The sequence below is a fragment of the Lepidochelys kempii genome, chromosome 14, assembly GCF_965140265.1.
Source record: "Lepidochelys kempii isolate rLepKem1 chromosome 14, rLepKem1.hap2, whole genome shotgun sequence".
NCBI classification, from domain to species: Eukaryota; Metazoa; Chordata; order Testudines; family Cheloniidae; genus Lepidochelys; species Lepidochelys kempii.
The window spans coordinates 26,288,584-26,304,098 of NC_133269.1; the positions used below are offsets into that span (position 1 = coordinate 26,288,584).

A 15,515-nucleotide genomic window follows, 5' to 3' on the forward strand; every position below is an offset into this window, starting at 1 on the left:
CCTTTCTGAGTGAAATATACAGGGGCACTTTCCACAGCCAAATGCCCTAGCCCCACGGAGTTCTCTGACTCAGAGCAGTGGCTCTGCGGCACAGCACCCCACGCTGTCACTCGGTAATTTGGGGTTTGGAACAGCCCTGGGGAGCCTGGCAATGGCCAGTGGGAATGGCGGGAGAGCTGTAGACTAGAAAATGCAGGTTGCAGTGCTCAGGCAGATGCAGGGTCAGGACTGCTACTACCCTGTCAGCCTGCAGATAGCACCTGCGGGAGGGATGGAGCCCAGCCCAGCCGTGCTCTCTGTTAGTATTTCTGCATGGGGCTGGTACTGTTCCAGACACCCAAATGAAAAGGCACTTTCAATCCTGCCAGCATCACTCCCAATACAGGAAGTATCTGAAGGCGAGAAACGAGAGACCCAACAGATCCCAGCAGTGACAGGCCAAGAAGGCTTATCTGTACACAATCCTGGCCCATTCATGGAGGGATCTGATCCAGCTCTACTAAGTCTTGCCATTGACTTGAATGTGGCCCTGAGAGCTGGTCCCATGCAGCCCAAATTCCTTGTTCAATAACACTCAGTCACTAATTGTCACGGATTATTTGCACTGGCCTGCCAGTTATGTGTGCAGCCCAGTGAGGGCGTTCAGTGTCCTGGTTAGTGCTCAGGGTGAGCTGGAGCCAGTGGTAGGGGCTCTGCTTACCAGGAACTTAGACTCTTTGGCAATATTGACTTTAGAATGACACAGGAAGTGGTGTGAGAAGCAGGAAGCTCTTTGACTCTTGGTTCGGCTAAGAACCCAGCATGTAGAACCTGAGCTATTCCAGCCCATGCTGAGCCAACTCGGCAGAGCACTGTTGAGCAGAGTGAAGCCTGCAGATTTCCCATGCTGTCATGTGCAGAGGTTTCCTTTCTTGGCCCCTGTTATTGTCACTGTTCTGGTCTTGGTATATTCTGCTCATGGTGAACCACAATGTGCACCTTTAAGGCCCAGTGTTGTACGGGTCATACCACTATAGTTCAGGGTCCAGTGTCATGCCCTGATTTCTCATGCTTGTAACTTTTCAATACACTAGCCTGAAATGTTTTGGGCTGGGTGCCTGCCTGAAGATTGTTGTTTTTTTTAAAGGGGGTTTAAGACAAATCTCGTCAGCCGTTTTTAAATGATGGAAGAGTGGAAAAAATACATTTCCTACTTTACAAAAACTCCATAGCCATGTCTTTGAATGCAGCTGTGTCAGAAAGAGCTGAGGTTTGGAGGCTGGAAGGTTGCTCGGGGAAGAGTGCTCGAGGAGGGTTAGGGCCTTTGCCCAGCTGGAAAACAACCTATGGTAGGCACACTTGCAAAAGGCATCCTGGTCATGGCCTGTGCATTGGGATGTGCACACTAACCCACCTGGGAATCATGGACTCCAGGGAACCCCCCCTAGCATGAGGGAGGGTGGTTTGGAAACCTGGGTCAGAGGCTGTGTTCAGACTTTGCTCAGTTCCTGGCTCCTCCCTTGCCCACCAAGCAACACGAGAGCGTACATTGATCTCAGGCCTTAAAGGTAACAGACAATGGACAAGAACGTGGCTTTGTGCTCTGTGCCCTTCTGTGATACACCAAGACGGCCTGCAAGGTTTTTCTTCCCAACCATTTTCTGCTTGTGGAATGTCTGGGATTTCAAGGGTTTTTCTACCACAGATGAGCCAATGAGGGCCTCAGTCTCTTCTCATTGACCCCAGCATACATCAGGAGTAAGTGGAGTTAGCTGAGCGTAAAGCTGATATGAGGTCAGAATCAGACACCTGGCATGGGACCTTTCTGAGCTCACAATAAACTGGGCAGGTGTGTCTGAATCTTGAACAAAGAGAGCCTTTCTCCCAAGTGCTTGTTAGGGGCTTCAATTAAATAGGGCTTAACAACCAAAAATTTTAAACGGTCTTACTAAAAATGTCTTCCCCTGTTCAAAAGCTTAGAGTCATTCTCTTGTCAGGCCCTGCAATGGCAGCATCAGAGTAAAAATATGAAAAAGCACAATGTGTCCTTAAAATCAGCTTAATCTAGTCTGGGCCCACCAGCTCCAAAACATTTGAATTGTAATCCTATGATTATTGCATGACATCACTATGGGGCAGAGCTGGGTTGTTTGGGTGCCTTACCTGTGCTTTGCCACATATCAGCATCTTTGAATTTCTATTAAGAATTACCCCGATGGTGTATTTCCTGGGTTTATAACACTTTGTTTTAGAATAATTACAACGTACTGGTAATGGGGTTTTGCCCTAAATTAGTAATATGTGCTCTCAGCCTTAGCTCCAACTGATCACAGCTTGTGTCTGGAAATTAATACCTTATTATTTGAGAAATCATCCATGGCCACACAATTCAAGAGTGTGGTCTCTAGCCAGCCTCAACTCCTGCCAGTAGAAATGCAGGCTGAGAGCCTGCCTGACACAGCAAGTCTTCCTGCAGCAGGCTCAGAGGGGTGGAAGGTGCATGCAATCCCTACTTTAAGAAGGCTTGGAGCTAGCTGGTGCAGCTTGACAGTGGGATGGCACTGCCCTGGGAGAGGTGTGGCCAAGGTGCCCAGGAATGCACTGGTTTAACCTCTCTCCTAGACAACTTCCCCGTGATGGGCAGAGGAGCCCCCACCATGAGTTTAAGGTGTTCTTCCCAGCAGAACAACCAGGAGACGGTTTGCCTGCCCTGGGGGTGAATCCCACCTGGGCACAGCAACCAGTGGGTGAATTTACCCTTTATTGGCTGTTCAGACACAAAGGGGCAGAGTCAAGGGCACATCCTTAAACAAACCTTCTGGGGTTCTTGAATGCTGAGCGCTGAACTGTGCAGCACGACATGAAGTTAGTGCTTGCCTTTAGATTTATGTAGCAAAATGCCTAAGTCAAAGGAGCAGCACGGTGTGTTTGCCAGGTCCATGATTCCCCTGGGGGTCTGCAGCCCAGGCTCGGACACGGAGCAGAGAGGAACACTGCTATTCTGAAACTTTGAGTCTTTTGTTTTTGCAATACCAGAAAAATGACGGGGTTTAAAATTGTCTTACTGTAACCTTGGAATTTTAAATGTTTATACAGTGGAAAGTATAGTTGACATATTCATCTAATCACATCCAACAGGGTGAAAGAAAAGTGCTGAAGCCAGTCTAGATCCCTAATGTCCCAGCAACAGGAGGCTGCCTGTGCTCCACATAGCTGAGGGGTGATCTAATAGCCTTTTTTACCAGGTCCTTGTCATCACTCTGTCCAATGCACTCAGGAGGACAATACGCAGTACACTAAAAACAGCCCCAAGCAAACACCATCCTGCCTGAGATTACAGCAGAGGCATGGGATCATGAAACAACATGGATAGCCGCAGATTGCAGTGAGAGCAAGAGAGATAAGCCGAGCATTCCCCTCTCCCCGCTCCATGCAGACCCTTGGTATCAAGACGTGAAGTAAGAGGCAGCACATTCCAACCATGCTCTGGAGTGCCATGTTGTCCCTGACTGAGGTCCCCTCGGCTCACTTGTTTGGTGTGTATCGCCTCTTGGAGGGGATTTAAATGCCTCCTAATTGCCAGCCCAGCTGTATTATTAGGAAAAACTATTTCAGTAGGAGGGTGGTGAAGCACTGGAATGGGTTACTTAGGGATGTGGTAGAATCTCCATCCTTGGAGGCTTTTAAGGCCCGGCTTCACAACGCCCTGGCTGGGATGATTTAGTTGGGGATGGTCCTGCTTTGAGCAGGGGGTTGGACTAGATGACCTCCTGAGGTCTCTTCCAACCCTAATCTTCTATGATTCTATATGAGGCTAAGGATGGTAACGTGTTGGAATTTGATAGGGTTCCTTCAAAGCTCCAGACAGCAGGAAGACTGAAGGTGGATAATTTGCCATCTGTCATGCTATGTCACCCAGTTCTCAGGACAGCGCTCACCAAGACAGCAATTGTCACCACCTGAGCACCCTGCCGTTGAGTCAGCTCTCGGCATCACAGAAACCCCACAGTATTTGAAGCTCCTGTGGCTATTTTTTGGCATATTTTGGTACAACACTGCTCCATGCCCTTGCCTGCGCACCCTTCCTAGACCTCCCATGGTATCTTAAGAATAAAAGGTGCCATCAGCTTCCACAGGTTTCCACCAGAAAAGCTCCCTTTCCTGGCCTTTCCAGAACCAGCAGCTGGTTTCAACAGGCCTAGAACAACCATTCTGTGCTGCATGACACCTAATTTTGGTTTCTGGGTGTTGCTGGCTCCTGCAGCTTCCCTGGCACAACAGTTCTTAAGGCTTATGGTGACAGAGAAATCCTTGAACCAGTGACCTGCACTGACAGGGAAGGTGCAGACAGGGTGCCCACCGGGTGCAATGGAGTATGTTAGATCCTGGCAGAAGCCAGGCAGGCAGCACGTGCACTTCTGGAGGGAGAGCAGCCTGTCTGCAGCCTGGAAATCACAACCTGACAGCCTTGGGAGGGGAACACAGCCCATTGCTGGAGGGAGACAGCAGCAGCTGCAGCAGGCAGATCCAGGGCAGTGCCCTGCAGGCAAGAGGATGGCATGGAGGAAGGAGCCCACTGAGACAAGTTTACCTCATTATCCCTCTCCTTGGCTGCCCTGGGGCTGAGGTTGCGGGGTTTGTTCCAATAGTTGGAGCCCTTGTGCTGAGGGTATTTGCACCCTGGAGACCCTGGCAGCCCTACCAAACCACTTGTGTGTTACTCCTGATACATGAATGTTAGTGGGACTGGAGCCCTTTGAGCCCAGTGCTAGGAGTACTGCGGCTCATGGCTAGGCGAGCAGCTCCCAGACCACTAGAGTGCGTAGCCCAGCACTTAGCCAAGCTCTGCACTGGGGGACCTGTGGTATTTCCTCCCACCATGTGCCTTGGGCAGATGAGCACAGACTCCAGGAGCTCCCCTAGTGCATAGCTGGCGACAGCAGGGCCAGTGACTTAGCAAGCTATTCCACACACATGATGGAGTCTCTCATCTGCTTTCTCCCTCCGGAGAACACACCCTGTGCAAAGAGAATGGGCGATAATGCCTATCTGGTCAGACAGAAGGCAGAGGTCAGAACACGTCGAAGTGTGTTGGTGAGAAGCTGCACACTGCTAGGCTTGGAGCACGGACAGGTGGACCACTCTTCCCCAGCCCTTCCTCCTTCCCCAGCTGTCCCCGAGCTATCTGAGTGCAGAGCTGCATGATAAGATTGGGCAGCATATGACCACAGCAGCAGTAATCCTTCTGTTACCCACCTTCCTGCCTAAGCCTTCCAGGGGGGTCTTGCAAAATAGCCTTGCTTTTTCAGCACTTTGCTTATCAGCACAACCCTGGGGTCAAGAGCTCTTGTCCATCTGAATATGGGACACTGCCCTGGGAATCCTCTGGACCAGGCTTTGGTGGGATTCCGGACGCGCAGTTAGTCATTTGGAGCATTTCTTCCAACTCTTTGTACTTTGTGCAGAGAAGCCAGGGGAGGGGAGGGGCCTGGAGATTTGAGACCTTTGTTTGATTCACGCCTTGGCTTCTCTGCGGAGGCTCCAGACAGGCTCAGTGCATCCATTGGTTTTGTGATTTAAACATTTGTCCAGTGGGAGGAGGACCCCCCCGCTCAGTCATTTCACACAGGCTGCTGGGCACTAGCCCCTCTGGTGAGAACAGTTTCACATACCTCTGGATTCAAAGCAACCGCCTAGGTAGGAAACACTCACCCCGAGCTACTTCCTGAGTCTACCAGTCCTGGTGTTCTTTGGAGACGAACACCACACTCCTATTCTGCAGTTAAGTACCTCAATCTGTATTCAGGCTCATAACCCCACAACCTGATTTGCAGAGGTGCTGAATACCTGCAGCTCCCATGGACTACACTTGGTGCAGTAGGGGGTCTATTACACTATTTCCCAGGCTCCAATTGCCTAACCAAGTTCCTAGGATCCCCCACTTTCCCTAAAGACCCTGAGTCAACAGCGTCCCATTCACTAGAGGGGAGCAGAATCACTGTGCTGCGTTTGCCCACGAGAGTGTCGCTCACGAGTGTGCTGCCTTCACAACATGCCCAGTGAGGCCAGTGAGAGAGCAGGAGCCCGGGTCTCCGTATTTTTGCACATCCATGTTGGGAGGACACATATTAGGGCTTAATGATTGAAATGCCCCAAGTTTCCAGGGCCTGATCCCCACAGCCTGCTCTGGAGCAGATGGATACAAATGGGAAACAGACAGACACATCTGAAATAAAATCAGTTCAAAGGATGATAACCAGAATAAGCCAAAATCTGTCTGCAGCATAGAGATTTCAATGGGGCAGGTTTTTCAAAATCTCTCCCTACTGCCCTCTGTGACGCTCTTCCCTGTCTCTCTACATGATCCTGCAGGGCACTGTCCTCTGGCGCTCCTGCAGTCTGAGCAGCTTGCCTGACCTCTCCCCTCATGGACTCTCCATCTCAGCTCAGATCTCAGCTGCACTTCTGTGAGCCCCTTACTAGAAGGCCCAGATGTGTACAGAGTATTAGGCATAAAACGGGCACAGAGACACCAAAACCTGATATGATTTTCCGGGAGTTGTTTCTTGGGCACGCCAATGGGATGCCTATGTTTGAACACTTGTATGAAAGATGCTGCACAAAATACAGCTCCACATCACAGCCAGGAATATCTGAAATGCCCATACTGGAATCAGGGCACTGTTCCCAGGGGCTATTGCTCATTCCATCAAAATCACCCTCCCCTCCTCAGCTGTGCTCAATGTGCTCCCACACCAGGTACTGGGGGCTGGATTTGTGTATTGTAGGGGGTTTGGTATAGCCGCTGAAATGGTTCATTGCACACGTTGCTATGGCTGTCTCTGTTTACGCACCACTGACCCATTGCCTTTGTTTCACTTGTTAAGGTGCCCAGGGGAGCTTCTCTAAATCAGCTGATGCTTTTGCCTTTGAAGAAGACAGTAGCAATGATGGCCTGTCTCCAGAGCAGGCCAGGAGGGAGGATTCGCAGGGTTCCACAGAATCAACAGCAGGCACCAAAAACTCAGAGGCAATTTCCTCTGCCACATCAGGGACAACTCAGGTAAAAAAAAAAAAAAAGTGTTCTGTGGGCAGGCCAGGGCTTGGCCCTGGGAGCCAGCTTGGGGAAGCCTGTCCCTTCTGCCCAGCGAGGGCATTCAGACATCCACCCAACACTCTGAATGCAGGAATACTCTGCACCCCATGGGGGGCAGGAGTGCTCATCCCCTTGGGCAAGCGACGCCCAGGGCTCAGGAACTTACTGCTGAGTTACTGTGGGGCTGCACTGCAGAGCCCTCCCGAAAGCTGCTCGCAGTGCTGACTCTTCTCTCTCCCCCTTGCACGCACCCCCTAGAGCAACCTTCAAGTGAGGGCTTTAAACAACCTCCTTCCACCCGTCCACATGGTCATGGGGAAGCGTGTGCTTGCTAGGAAGGAGGCTGATTCTGCCTCCGTCTCAGTCCACACTCAGGAGACCATCCCTATGCCAAGAGTCCCACAGACTGCAATGGGCTCAGAGAGGTTCTGCTCAGTGTGAGCAAAGGAGGCAGAATCTGGCCTTGGGAAGCTAGCATAGTACCCTCCTATATAGAGTGGAGACAGGGGGAGCAATGCCTAGGCTGACCATCCCTGGGAGCTCTCAGACTGGCACAGGCTGCTTAAAAGAAAGCAGAGATGTGGCCTGCCTGGCTCAGCCTTCCTGTACAGCCAGCTGCCCTGGAGTCTCCATGGAGCCTAACTGCTTCATTGCTTCCTTTGATCTATTTCTTTGCTTTATATCTGGGCTGGAAGGGACAGAGAGAGAGCATCTAGCTCGATGCCGCATGCTGTGAAAAGGCTCATTCACTCCCAGCCCAGCCTGCCCTGGCAAGGGGCATTCAGGTCAGAGAGTGAGAACAGGTGACTGATGGGCAGTGTGGTCATGTGGGCATGGAGGAAAGAACAGAGGCCAAATGCTTGTGTAGCTTGCAGGATCTGTGGGGCAGCAAAGGCCCGGTGCATTTCCAAAGTTTCCACTGGTGCCAGATGGTTTCTGGAAGATGCTGCAGCAGAATCCCACGCACCGATCTTGCCACTCACATGAACAGCCTCTGCTGTGACAGTGCCTGAGGTCCAGTTCCAGTCCCTGCCATCACTCAACAGGGGCAAGGCTCTACCCAAACATTTCTGGCCCTTTCAGGGGGTCTGACTGAGTCTGGCTGTAGAAGAGGGGGCAGTGCTTATCTTTCTTCCTGTCCCTACTGCTCTAGGATGCAAATGCCTTTGCTGTGGCTTCCCCTCTGCCCTTTCTATTGGTCACTAGGCATTCGGTGTTAGTAGTTATTATTTGTATCACCGTAGCACCTAGATTCCCTTGTAGTTTTGGCAGCTTTAAGCATGTCAGCAGCTTTTCTCCTTGGAGACCACAGACAGGAGAGGAATCGAGGCTGAAAGGCTGTGAGGCTGAAAGGGTGAGGCTTTCCAGACCCAAGGGGCAGCAGGGGGCATGGGGAGTGGGTACAAGCAGACAGTAGAACTGGCTAGCAGTGGGGCTGTAATGCTCTTCTCCAGACAAATCAGCTGGAGAGCTGGGCTTTGCTAACTAGCATCAGTGTGCGGCCAGTGCTGTAACTAGCAGGTTGTCAGTCAGCAGCTCCCCCAGAGTGACGTCCCCGGGTCTTGATGCGTCTCTGTAACTGCAGTCTGAGGTAGTGGCTGTGCACATGGCTCTGCGGGGAGGCCTTTCCTTCCTCAGCATCTCCCCAGCATTTGACAGTAATTAATACCTTTGAAGGAGATCAACTCCATGAAAATGGGGGACTGCAGGCCACTCCGGGAGCCACACAGAGCGCTGCTGCCTGGGAGGGAGGGTCAGCAGCTGCTGTGGGGATGAAGCTGCAGGCCATGCTATGTGCATGCATCCCCTATCAACCTCCAAGGGGAAAGGGCAGCCCCCAGCGGACAATTCCATGAGCCTTGCCCAGGGTCCCCAGGGAACTTGCTCTGACAGGGACTTAATGAGACAAATGAGGACCCAGACTCAGGATCCTGAAAAAATAAACGTGCTTTCTCTTTAAATCCACTTGTGAAGCATGGGCTAGTGCAAGATCCCCGGGCAGGACCCACTCTGAGTGCACAGGCTGCAGGCAGGGGAAAGCAGGGGAATATCAGTCTCTGGTCATCCCAGGAAGCACTGGGGTGTTCTGCAAAAGATCCTGAGATATTGTTAACCTGCCAGTGACGGATTCTTGGCTAAGCAACTCTTCTCCATTCCAATGTCTTTGTTACACAGCGTACTTGGCATCGGGTACCTCAATTTTCCAAGCACTTATGGCAGGTAGCCAAATGATTGTCCATTTGGTTTGTCTAATTGTATCGGCCTGATGAAACGCTATTGGTGTGAAACACATATAAACGAAGGCAGGGCATCAGGAAGGTTTGTTCTGACTTGCACTGAAAAATCACTGTATTCCAAACAAGCTTCTAGGAGAAGATGGATACAATTGCACATGCAAGCTGCCTGTGTGGGATATCCCATGAGGGCGATGACTGCAGAGCTCCAGTTAGGAGCAAGATTTCATCCTGTCTCTTAGTTTGTTTCCTCTGTTTGACAGAGCAATCTTTGCAAACTGGGTTTTGGTGGCTTGGGTGAGTCCTGAGGAACAGAATCCGTCGGTTCTCATGGCGCTGGAGCGTTTAATTGCTGGTAGCATGATACCAACAGCTGCCCATGTACAGTCTAGCCCTGGCGCGGAGGCTGCGTGTGGGTAGTGAAAGGGGTTTGACACCGAGCAGGGAAGGTCTCAGGTCTCGTCCACGCTCCCCCTTATTCCCAAGGCTGGAGTATGGGAAGAGAATGGGAGTGCCCAAGGAGACTTCACCCTCAGTGGTGAGATCCAGGCTTAGAGCTCACTCCTGGTATGAGGAGCACTGGAGGTGCCTGGTGGCTGTGCAGCAGCACTCTCATTAGTGCAGGACCGAGGGCCTCTGCCTGCCTCTCGGGTTCAGCACTTCAGTCTGGCTGCACCACAAGCTGGAGGTGTGATACCCATGCTAGCTTGGAGGCAGCTACAGAGCTAATGATAGCAGTGTAGCTGCAGCGGCCCGGGTAGAGGAAGGGGCTAGTCATCCCGAGTATGACCCGTCCGAGATGCTAGGTACATACTCGGGGTGGCTAGCCCCTCCCGCCACTTCCACTGCCGCGGCTACACTTTGGTTTCTGGCGAGTTAGTGTGAGTATATCGACCTGAGCTGGAAACAATATCCCTGGCTCAACGGATAGCCCCACCCTAGAGGTGATAGCTCCAGAGGCTGCAGAGCCATCACTGCAGTCCGCACATGCCCTGAGGCAGGCAGCTAGTGCATGTTCAGGAGGATCCCCAACAACACCGTGCCAATCAGCCACAGACCGCCGGGAGGCTCACACCCACTTAGGGTGCTGGCTCCGTGACTAGAGAGGGAACGTTTTTCCTCACATGACAATGTTTCTTAATGCTGCTTCCTATATTCCTGGACATTAGGTGCCACATGCTAATGGCGACTGATTCTTGATTCCAGGATCATTCCCACAGCTCTGAAAACAACGTGACTGACCTGAAATCGGTGCAAAACAGCCAGTGTGAAAGCCCGAAGCAGGTGAACGGCCAGCAGAGCCCACCCCTCCCGGTGCCTGCGGTGGTGAAGGTAACGTATCTACCCCATCGCCTTGCGAAGAATGACAACACGGCTAGCTGAGTTTTGCTGATTAAAGTTTAGCTACATTTTCTTAATGCACTTTAGCAGCCAGTTTCAACCCACAGTAATGAAACCCTGCCCCAAGGCTGCATAGGCGCCTATGTGTCTCTTCAGAAAGTGCTGCTGTCCATAGGAAGAGTGGATTTTGATACTAATGCACATTTCACATAATTGTAGAATATTACAGTCATAATAGATAGATAGATAGATAGATAGATAGATAGATAGATAGATAGATAGATAGATAGCCTCTCCTGCAAGGTGTGGCTTACGCTTCCTCTGTTCTCTCCCTCTCTGGTGCTTGCTATTACTAATATTAGGAGTGGCTTCTCCCCTCTACTCATGTGGGCTGGGCTAGGTCATGGGTTCTTTTCTGGCACCTGGTGTCTTCACCCAAGGTGACTCCTCACTGGGCCATGCAAAGGAATGACACTCCCAAAATAACAGAATAACAAACTCCCAATTCCTCCCCCGCTCTGGCTCCTTCCCCTGGCACCATCTCAGGCAGATAGTATGCCAAACCTGAGTCCCGAGGTGGAGCACTGCAGCATTGTGGCACTGGCTGGCTTAAATAAAAGTCGTCTGATTTTATTTTTCACCCCTGAGAGGGGCAGACCCTTTCCCAATCCTACCAGGCTCACTGCTCCCTGGCCTGGGATCCTCCTTGAGTCTCAGCTGGCTCTTAGTAGCCAGGCCAGACCGCTTTGCAGGATACTGTCACTGCAGGGCTGGAGCTGCCAGATCCATGCAGCTAGATCTCACAGCAGAGCCAGAATGCTCTGTGGGAGGAATGGCAGCTCAGCAGGGGGACCCAGCTTCCAAACCAAAACCAAACTTCAGCTGTTTCTCTGAGTCAGGCTGTCCCCTGCTAGGAGCTATGCAGCGCCCACTTGTCATTGGTCCATGGACTGCTTGGTCCAGATCACCCCATGCAGAAGTCTCCCTCTTGGCCCAGCAGGATTCCTTCTGTCCCCACCCCAGCTCAATGCATGCTGGGAAATGGGGTCAGAAGTCTCTGGTAGCCATTATAGTTGTAGTCCTTTTGGTATGGCCTCCTTGGGTATGTCTACACTACAGACGAAGCCCAGGTTTGTGGGATCCGGGCTTATGTGCTTGGTGTTTCCAAGCCAATGCTTGAGCGTCCACGCTGCATTTTAAATCTGGGTTTACAACTGCTGGATCCTGTCTCTCAGCAGGACTCAGGCTTTGACCCATCTCCAACAGGGTCCTAGAAGCCAGGTGCTTGCTGACCAAGTCAGACTGATTTGTATGGCGGTGGAAGGGGCTTGTGCATTGCAGTGCAGACATACCCATAGAGACTCAGTCTGGCACTTCAGGAGCTGGCAAACCCCAGAAAATGCTCTGTCCCCACCCAGCCTCCAGATACGCAACTCTTGGCTCCGTAAATGAGAGTGCATTGTCTGTTTGTGGCTTCTGAGCCAGTGCAGAGGGAGGGAGGGAGCAGCTAGGACCCAGGCCATGGGACAGACTGGCTCGGCCCCCCATCCTGAAGAGCTTGACAAGGAAACAAATGCAAGGCAGGATATGGGCCAGCAGCTCCTAGCGTGATGATGTGAAGATTCTTGATGAGCAGAAGAGACGGGAGGCTGATTGAAGAGGAGGGTTTAGGGGCAGATTTGAAAGGGAGGTTTTCGGCAAGTGGACTTTAAAGATCAATGCCAATACCCTGAATGGCACCCAGAAGTAAGCAGGGAATCCATGTGGGCTCTGAACTGCAGGCAAAATGTCCTTATTTTGCCCAGCAATACCAAGAAAGCAGGCAGCCACATTCTGCACCAGGACAAGATTCTGAGTGGTCTTTGAGGGGACCCCCATGCTGAAGGGACTGCAGTGATCTAGTCTACAGAGATACCAGCCACCATCACCACACCAACCATAAACGGGCCCTTCTGGTCACCTCCACCAGCTGGGAGTGTAAGAGAAATCCCTGCTCCAGAAGTGCTCTACATGGTGAACCCCACATAAGGATAAAAGATGTACAGTGCTCCTCCATCCAGACCATCAGTCCTGAGATGCTCTCCAGATGCTACCTACTAGAACCACCTCTGTCTTGTCTGGACTGAGCCATTGCTTAGCTTGTTCCCAGGCCGGGATCACCTGGAAAAGTTTGCATAAACACTCCCCTTGTTCCCACTGCCCGGGACATGTCTCACAGCACACATTGCTGCCCTGAAAGACCACTCACCCCTTGATGCTGGGATCTCAGTATCATGGTCATTGTTTTATTAGAGTTATCAGCATGCCAAGCCTCAGGGTCACAGAGGAGTTCAATACAGTGCATTAGAGGGCTGGGCTCCTCGCACTCAGAGCAGCACAGTCCGTAGTGAGTGTGACTTCTCAGTCCCCCAGCAGTACGTTGAATTAGGCTAATCATTGTAATGAGTAGATGAGTAAGAGGACTGGCCTCAGATGAGGATTTTAGTTGCTTTAGAGAAAGCAGCTTTTGGTGCCTCACTGAGCAGGATTTATGCAATGTTGTTGTAGCCATGTCAGTCCCAAGATATTAGATTAGACACGAAGAAGAGCTCTGTGTAGCTCAAAAGCTTTTCTCTTTCACCAACAGAAGTTGGTCCAATAAAAGATACTGCCTCACCCACCCTGTATCTCTGAGCAGGATTTAGGCCTTTTGAACAAACAGCTGTGAGAAGAGAGGATGTTATTAAGTCATAATACTCCTCTGACACTCTCAATGCTATTCTGCTGTCATGCATGGGCAGATCTCCCAATGCAACATGATTAGTGGACACCCACTGGGAGGTCCAGGAATGGAAAGGAAGCAGAATATCAGAGTCACAATCTGCCAGGCTGACCTGAGAGCAGAACTTTAACCAGAGAAATGCAACTTAGTAAAAGTTAACCAGGTCCTTGGTGCACGTGTTATCCCTATAGTACAATGAAATGCACTAGTTCAGTCTGTAAATCAGTCTGTAATCCCCAATGCCCAAGTGACTGCAAAGCCTGGTATAAAGCTTGTTTGCTCATTCAGGAAAGACAATGGGGACTATCTCTGCTTAGTTTGCTGCAGGTCCCCTCATTTTCCATTGACTTTAATGATCTAGATAATTGCACACTGGGATTTTTTAATGGAAGCACTAAAATCAAAAGAGTGAAAACCCCAATTATTGTCCTGCTCTGTACAGGAGACCCCAGGGCTGGTGTGCTGCTCTCCCTGCATGAATGGAACTCCGTAGTGGATCCCATTTAAGAGCCACCATGAAGGTCAAGGAGTAGAATTGTGCCCTGCGAGAAGCCCTGGATATTGAATTCTGACACAGTCTCAATGTGGGCAATTCTCTAGGTTCTGAGTATTAGATAGCCCCACCAGCTACATGGAGAGGGAAAAGAATACAAACTAGGAATGCAAAATTCAAGAAAAAAGGGAAGCTCCTTGGATACTATTGGTTCATCTGGTGTGACTGGAAGCAGGTGCGTCACTTCAGTGATTGTCACTTAGAGACAGGAGTGGTCTCCAGATTTGGGGCCTTGGCATGTAGGCAGAGCCCTGGAGGGGAAGGACCACTTGGGGCTCACCATTAGGATCAGGTGACAGTGCTGGGCTCAGGACATTACTCCTAGGGGAATTCTGCACCACTGCTCATGCGCAGAATTCAGATTTCTTTGCTTTCCTGCAGAAAAAATGACTTTCTGACAGGGAAGCAAAGGGAAGCTGCAAGAGCAGTCACGCACCACTCCCTAGCACAGCAGGTACATCATTTCATGCACCCGGAGCAGCTGGCAGAGAGCTAAATCACCATGGGGCTGGGGACACCCCAGCCAGTGGCTTCTACCCTGAGCCAGGATCAGATGCTAGTCCCATCTGGGCTGGAGGCAGGAGAAGACAGGACTTCCTCTTCCCCTGCAAGGAGTGTCTGGGGCTGTGTCAGACCCACCCCCAGAAACCTCCCGCAGCTGCAGGAAGCTCAGCATCTTCCCCTGCTTCCTGCCCCCATCGCTCCTCAACTGTGTGGGGAGGGGTCATTGTACAGGCAGCTGCTCCCCCATCCACCCAACCCCTATGCATCCGGACCTCCCATACCCAGACGCCCCTGCCAAGCCTTACCATGTACATTCAGAACTCCCCTAGCCCTCCATACCTGAACCCCACCCCACTGAACCTCAACCCCTGCATCTGGAGCCCCCTTTCACACAGACCCTCTGCCTCTGGACCCACCCCTGCACCCAGACCACCACCCACTGAGCTCCCTCCACTCAAACCCCCACCATGATGCCCCAGTCTCTGCACCACCCTGACCCCCCACATCCAGACCCCCAACTAGCTGCACCAGACTCCCACCCCACCAAGCCCCACTCCCCCACACCCAAACCCCTCTGCTGAGCCCCAACCACCTTCACCTGGAAGCCCCTGCAGAGTCCCATTGCCCCTGCACCTGGAACACCCCCAACGAGCCTGTGAGCATCCAGATCCCCCCACACCTAAACCCCCCCACCGAGCTGCCTGCACCCAGAATGTCCCACACAGAATCCTCTCGCCCCACACCTGGATCCTCCCACACTGAGCCCCTACATGCTTGGATCCTGCCTGGTTGAGCCTGCCTGCCCCACACCTGGTGCGCCTGGTGCAGAGGGGCAGGGCCCCAGGGTGTTTCTGGGGCAGGCCCAGGCCTTGACAAATAAAACTTGTAAAATTTTAAAATAATGTGCACGTAATTTTTAATTTTTTGGTGTAGAACTTTTAAATTCTTAGCGCAGAATGTCCACAGGAGTACAGACATTCCCATCCTCTGGTTCCAGGTCTCTAAATTCATACATGTGAATGTCATCACTTAGCCAACTCCAGCTCA

At 51.5% G+C, this 15,515-nt stretch overlaps 1 protein-coding gene across 4 annotated transcripts in view; it reads left to right on the plus strand.

The window, feature by feature from the left end:
* The window catches only part of MYOCD (myocardin), a 471,189-nt gene that overhangs the window by 436,673 nt on the left and 19,001 nt on the right, over positions 1–15,515 (plus strand). For all 4 annotated transcript variants that reach the window (XM_073310471.1, XM_073310473.1, XM_073310474.1 and 1 more), the window contains 2 exons: positions 6,867–7,042; positions 10,516–10,641. In XM_073310471.1, the coding sequence (XP_073166572.1) occupies positions 6,867–7,042; positions 10,516–10,641 (302 nt within the window). The remainder of the gene's footprint in view (positions 1–6,866; positions 7,043–10,515; positions 10,642–15,515) is intronic.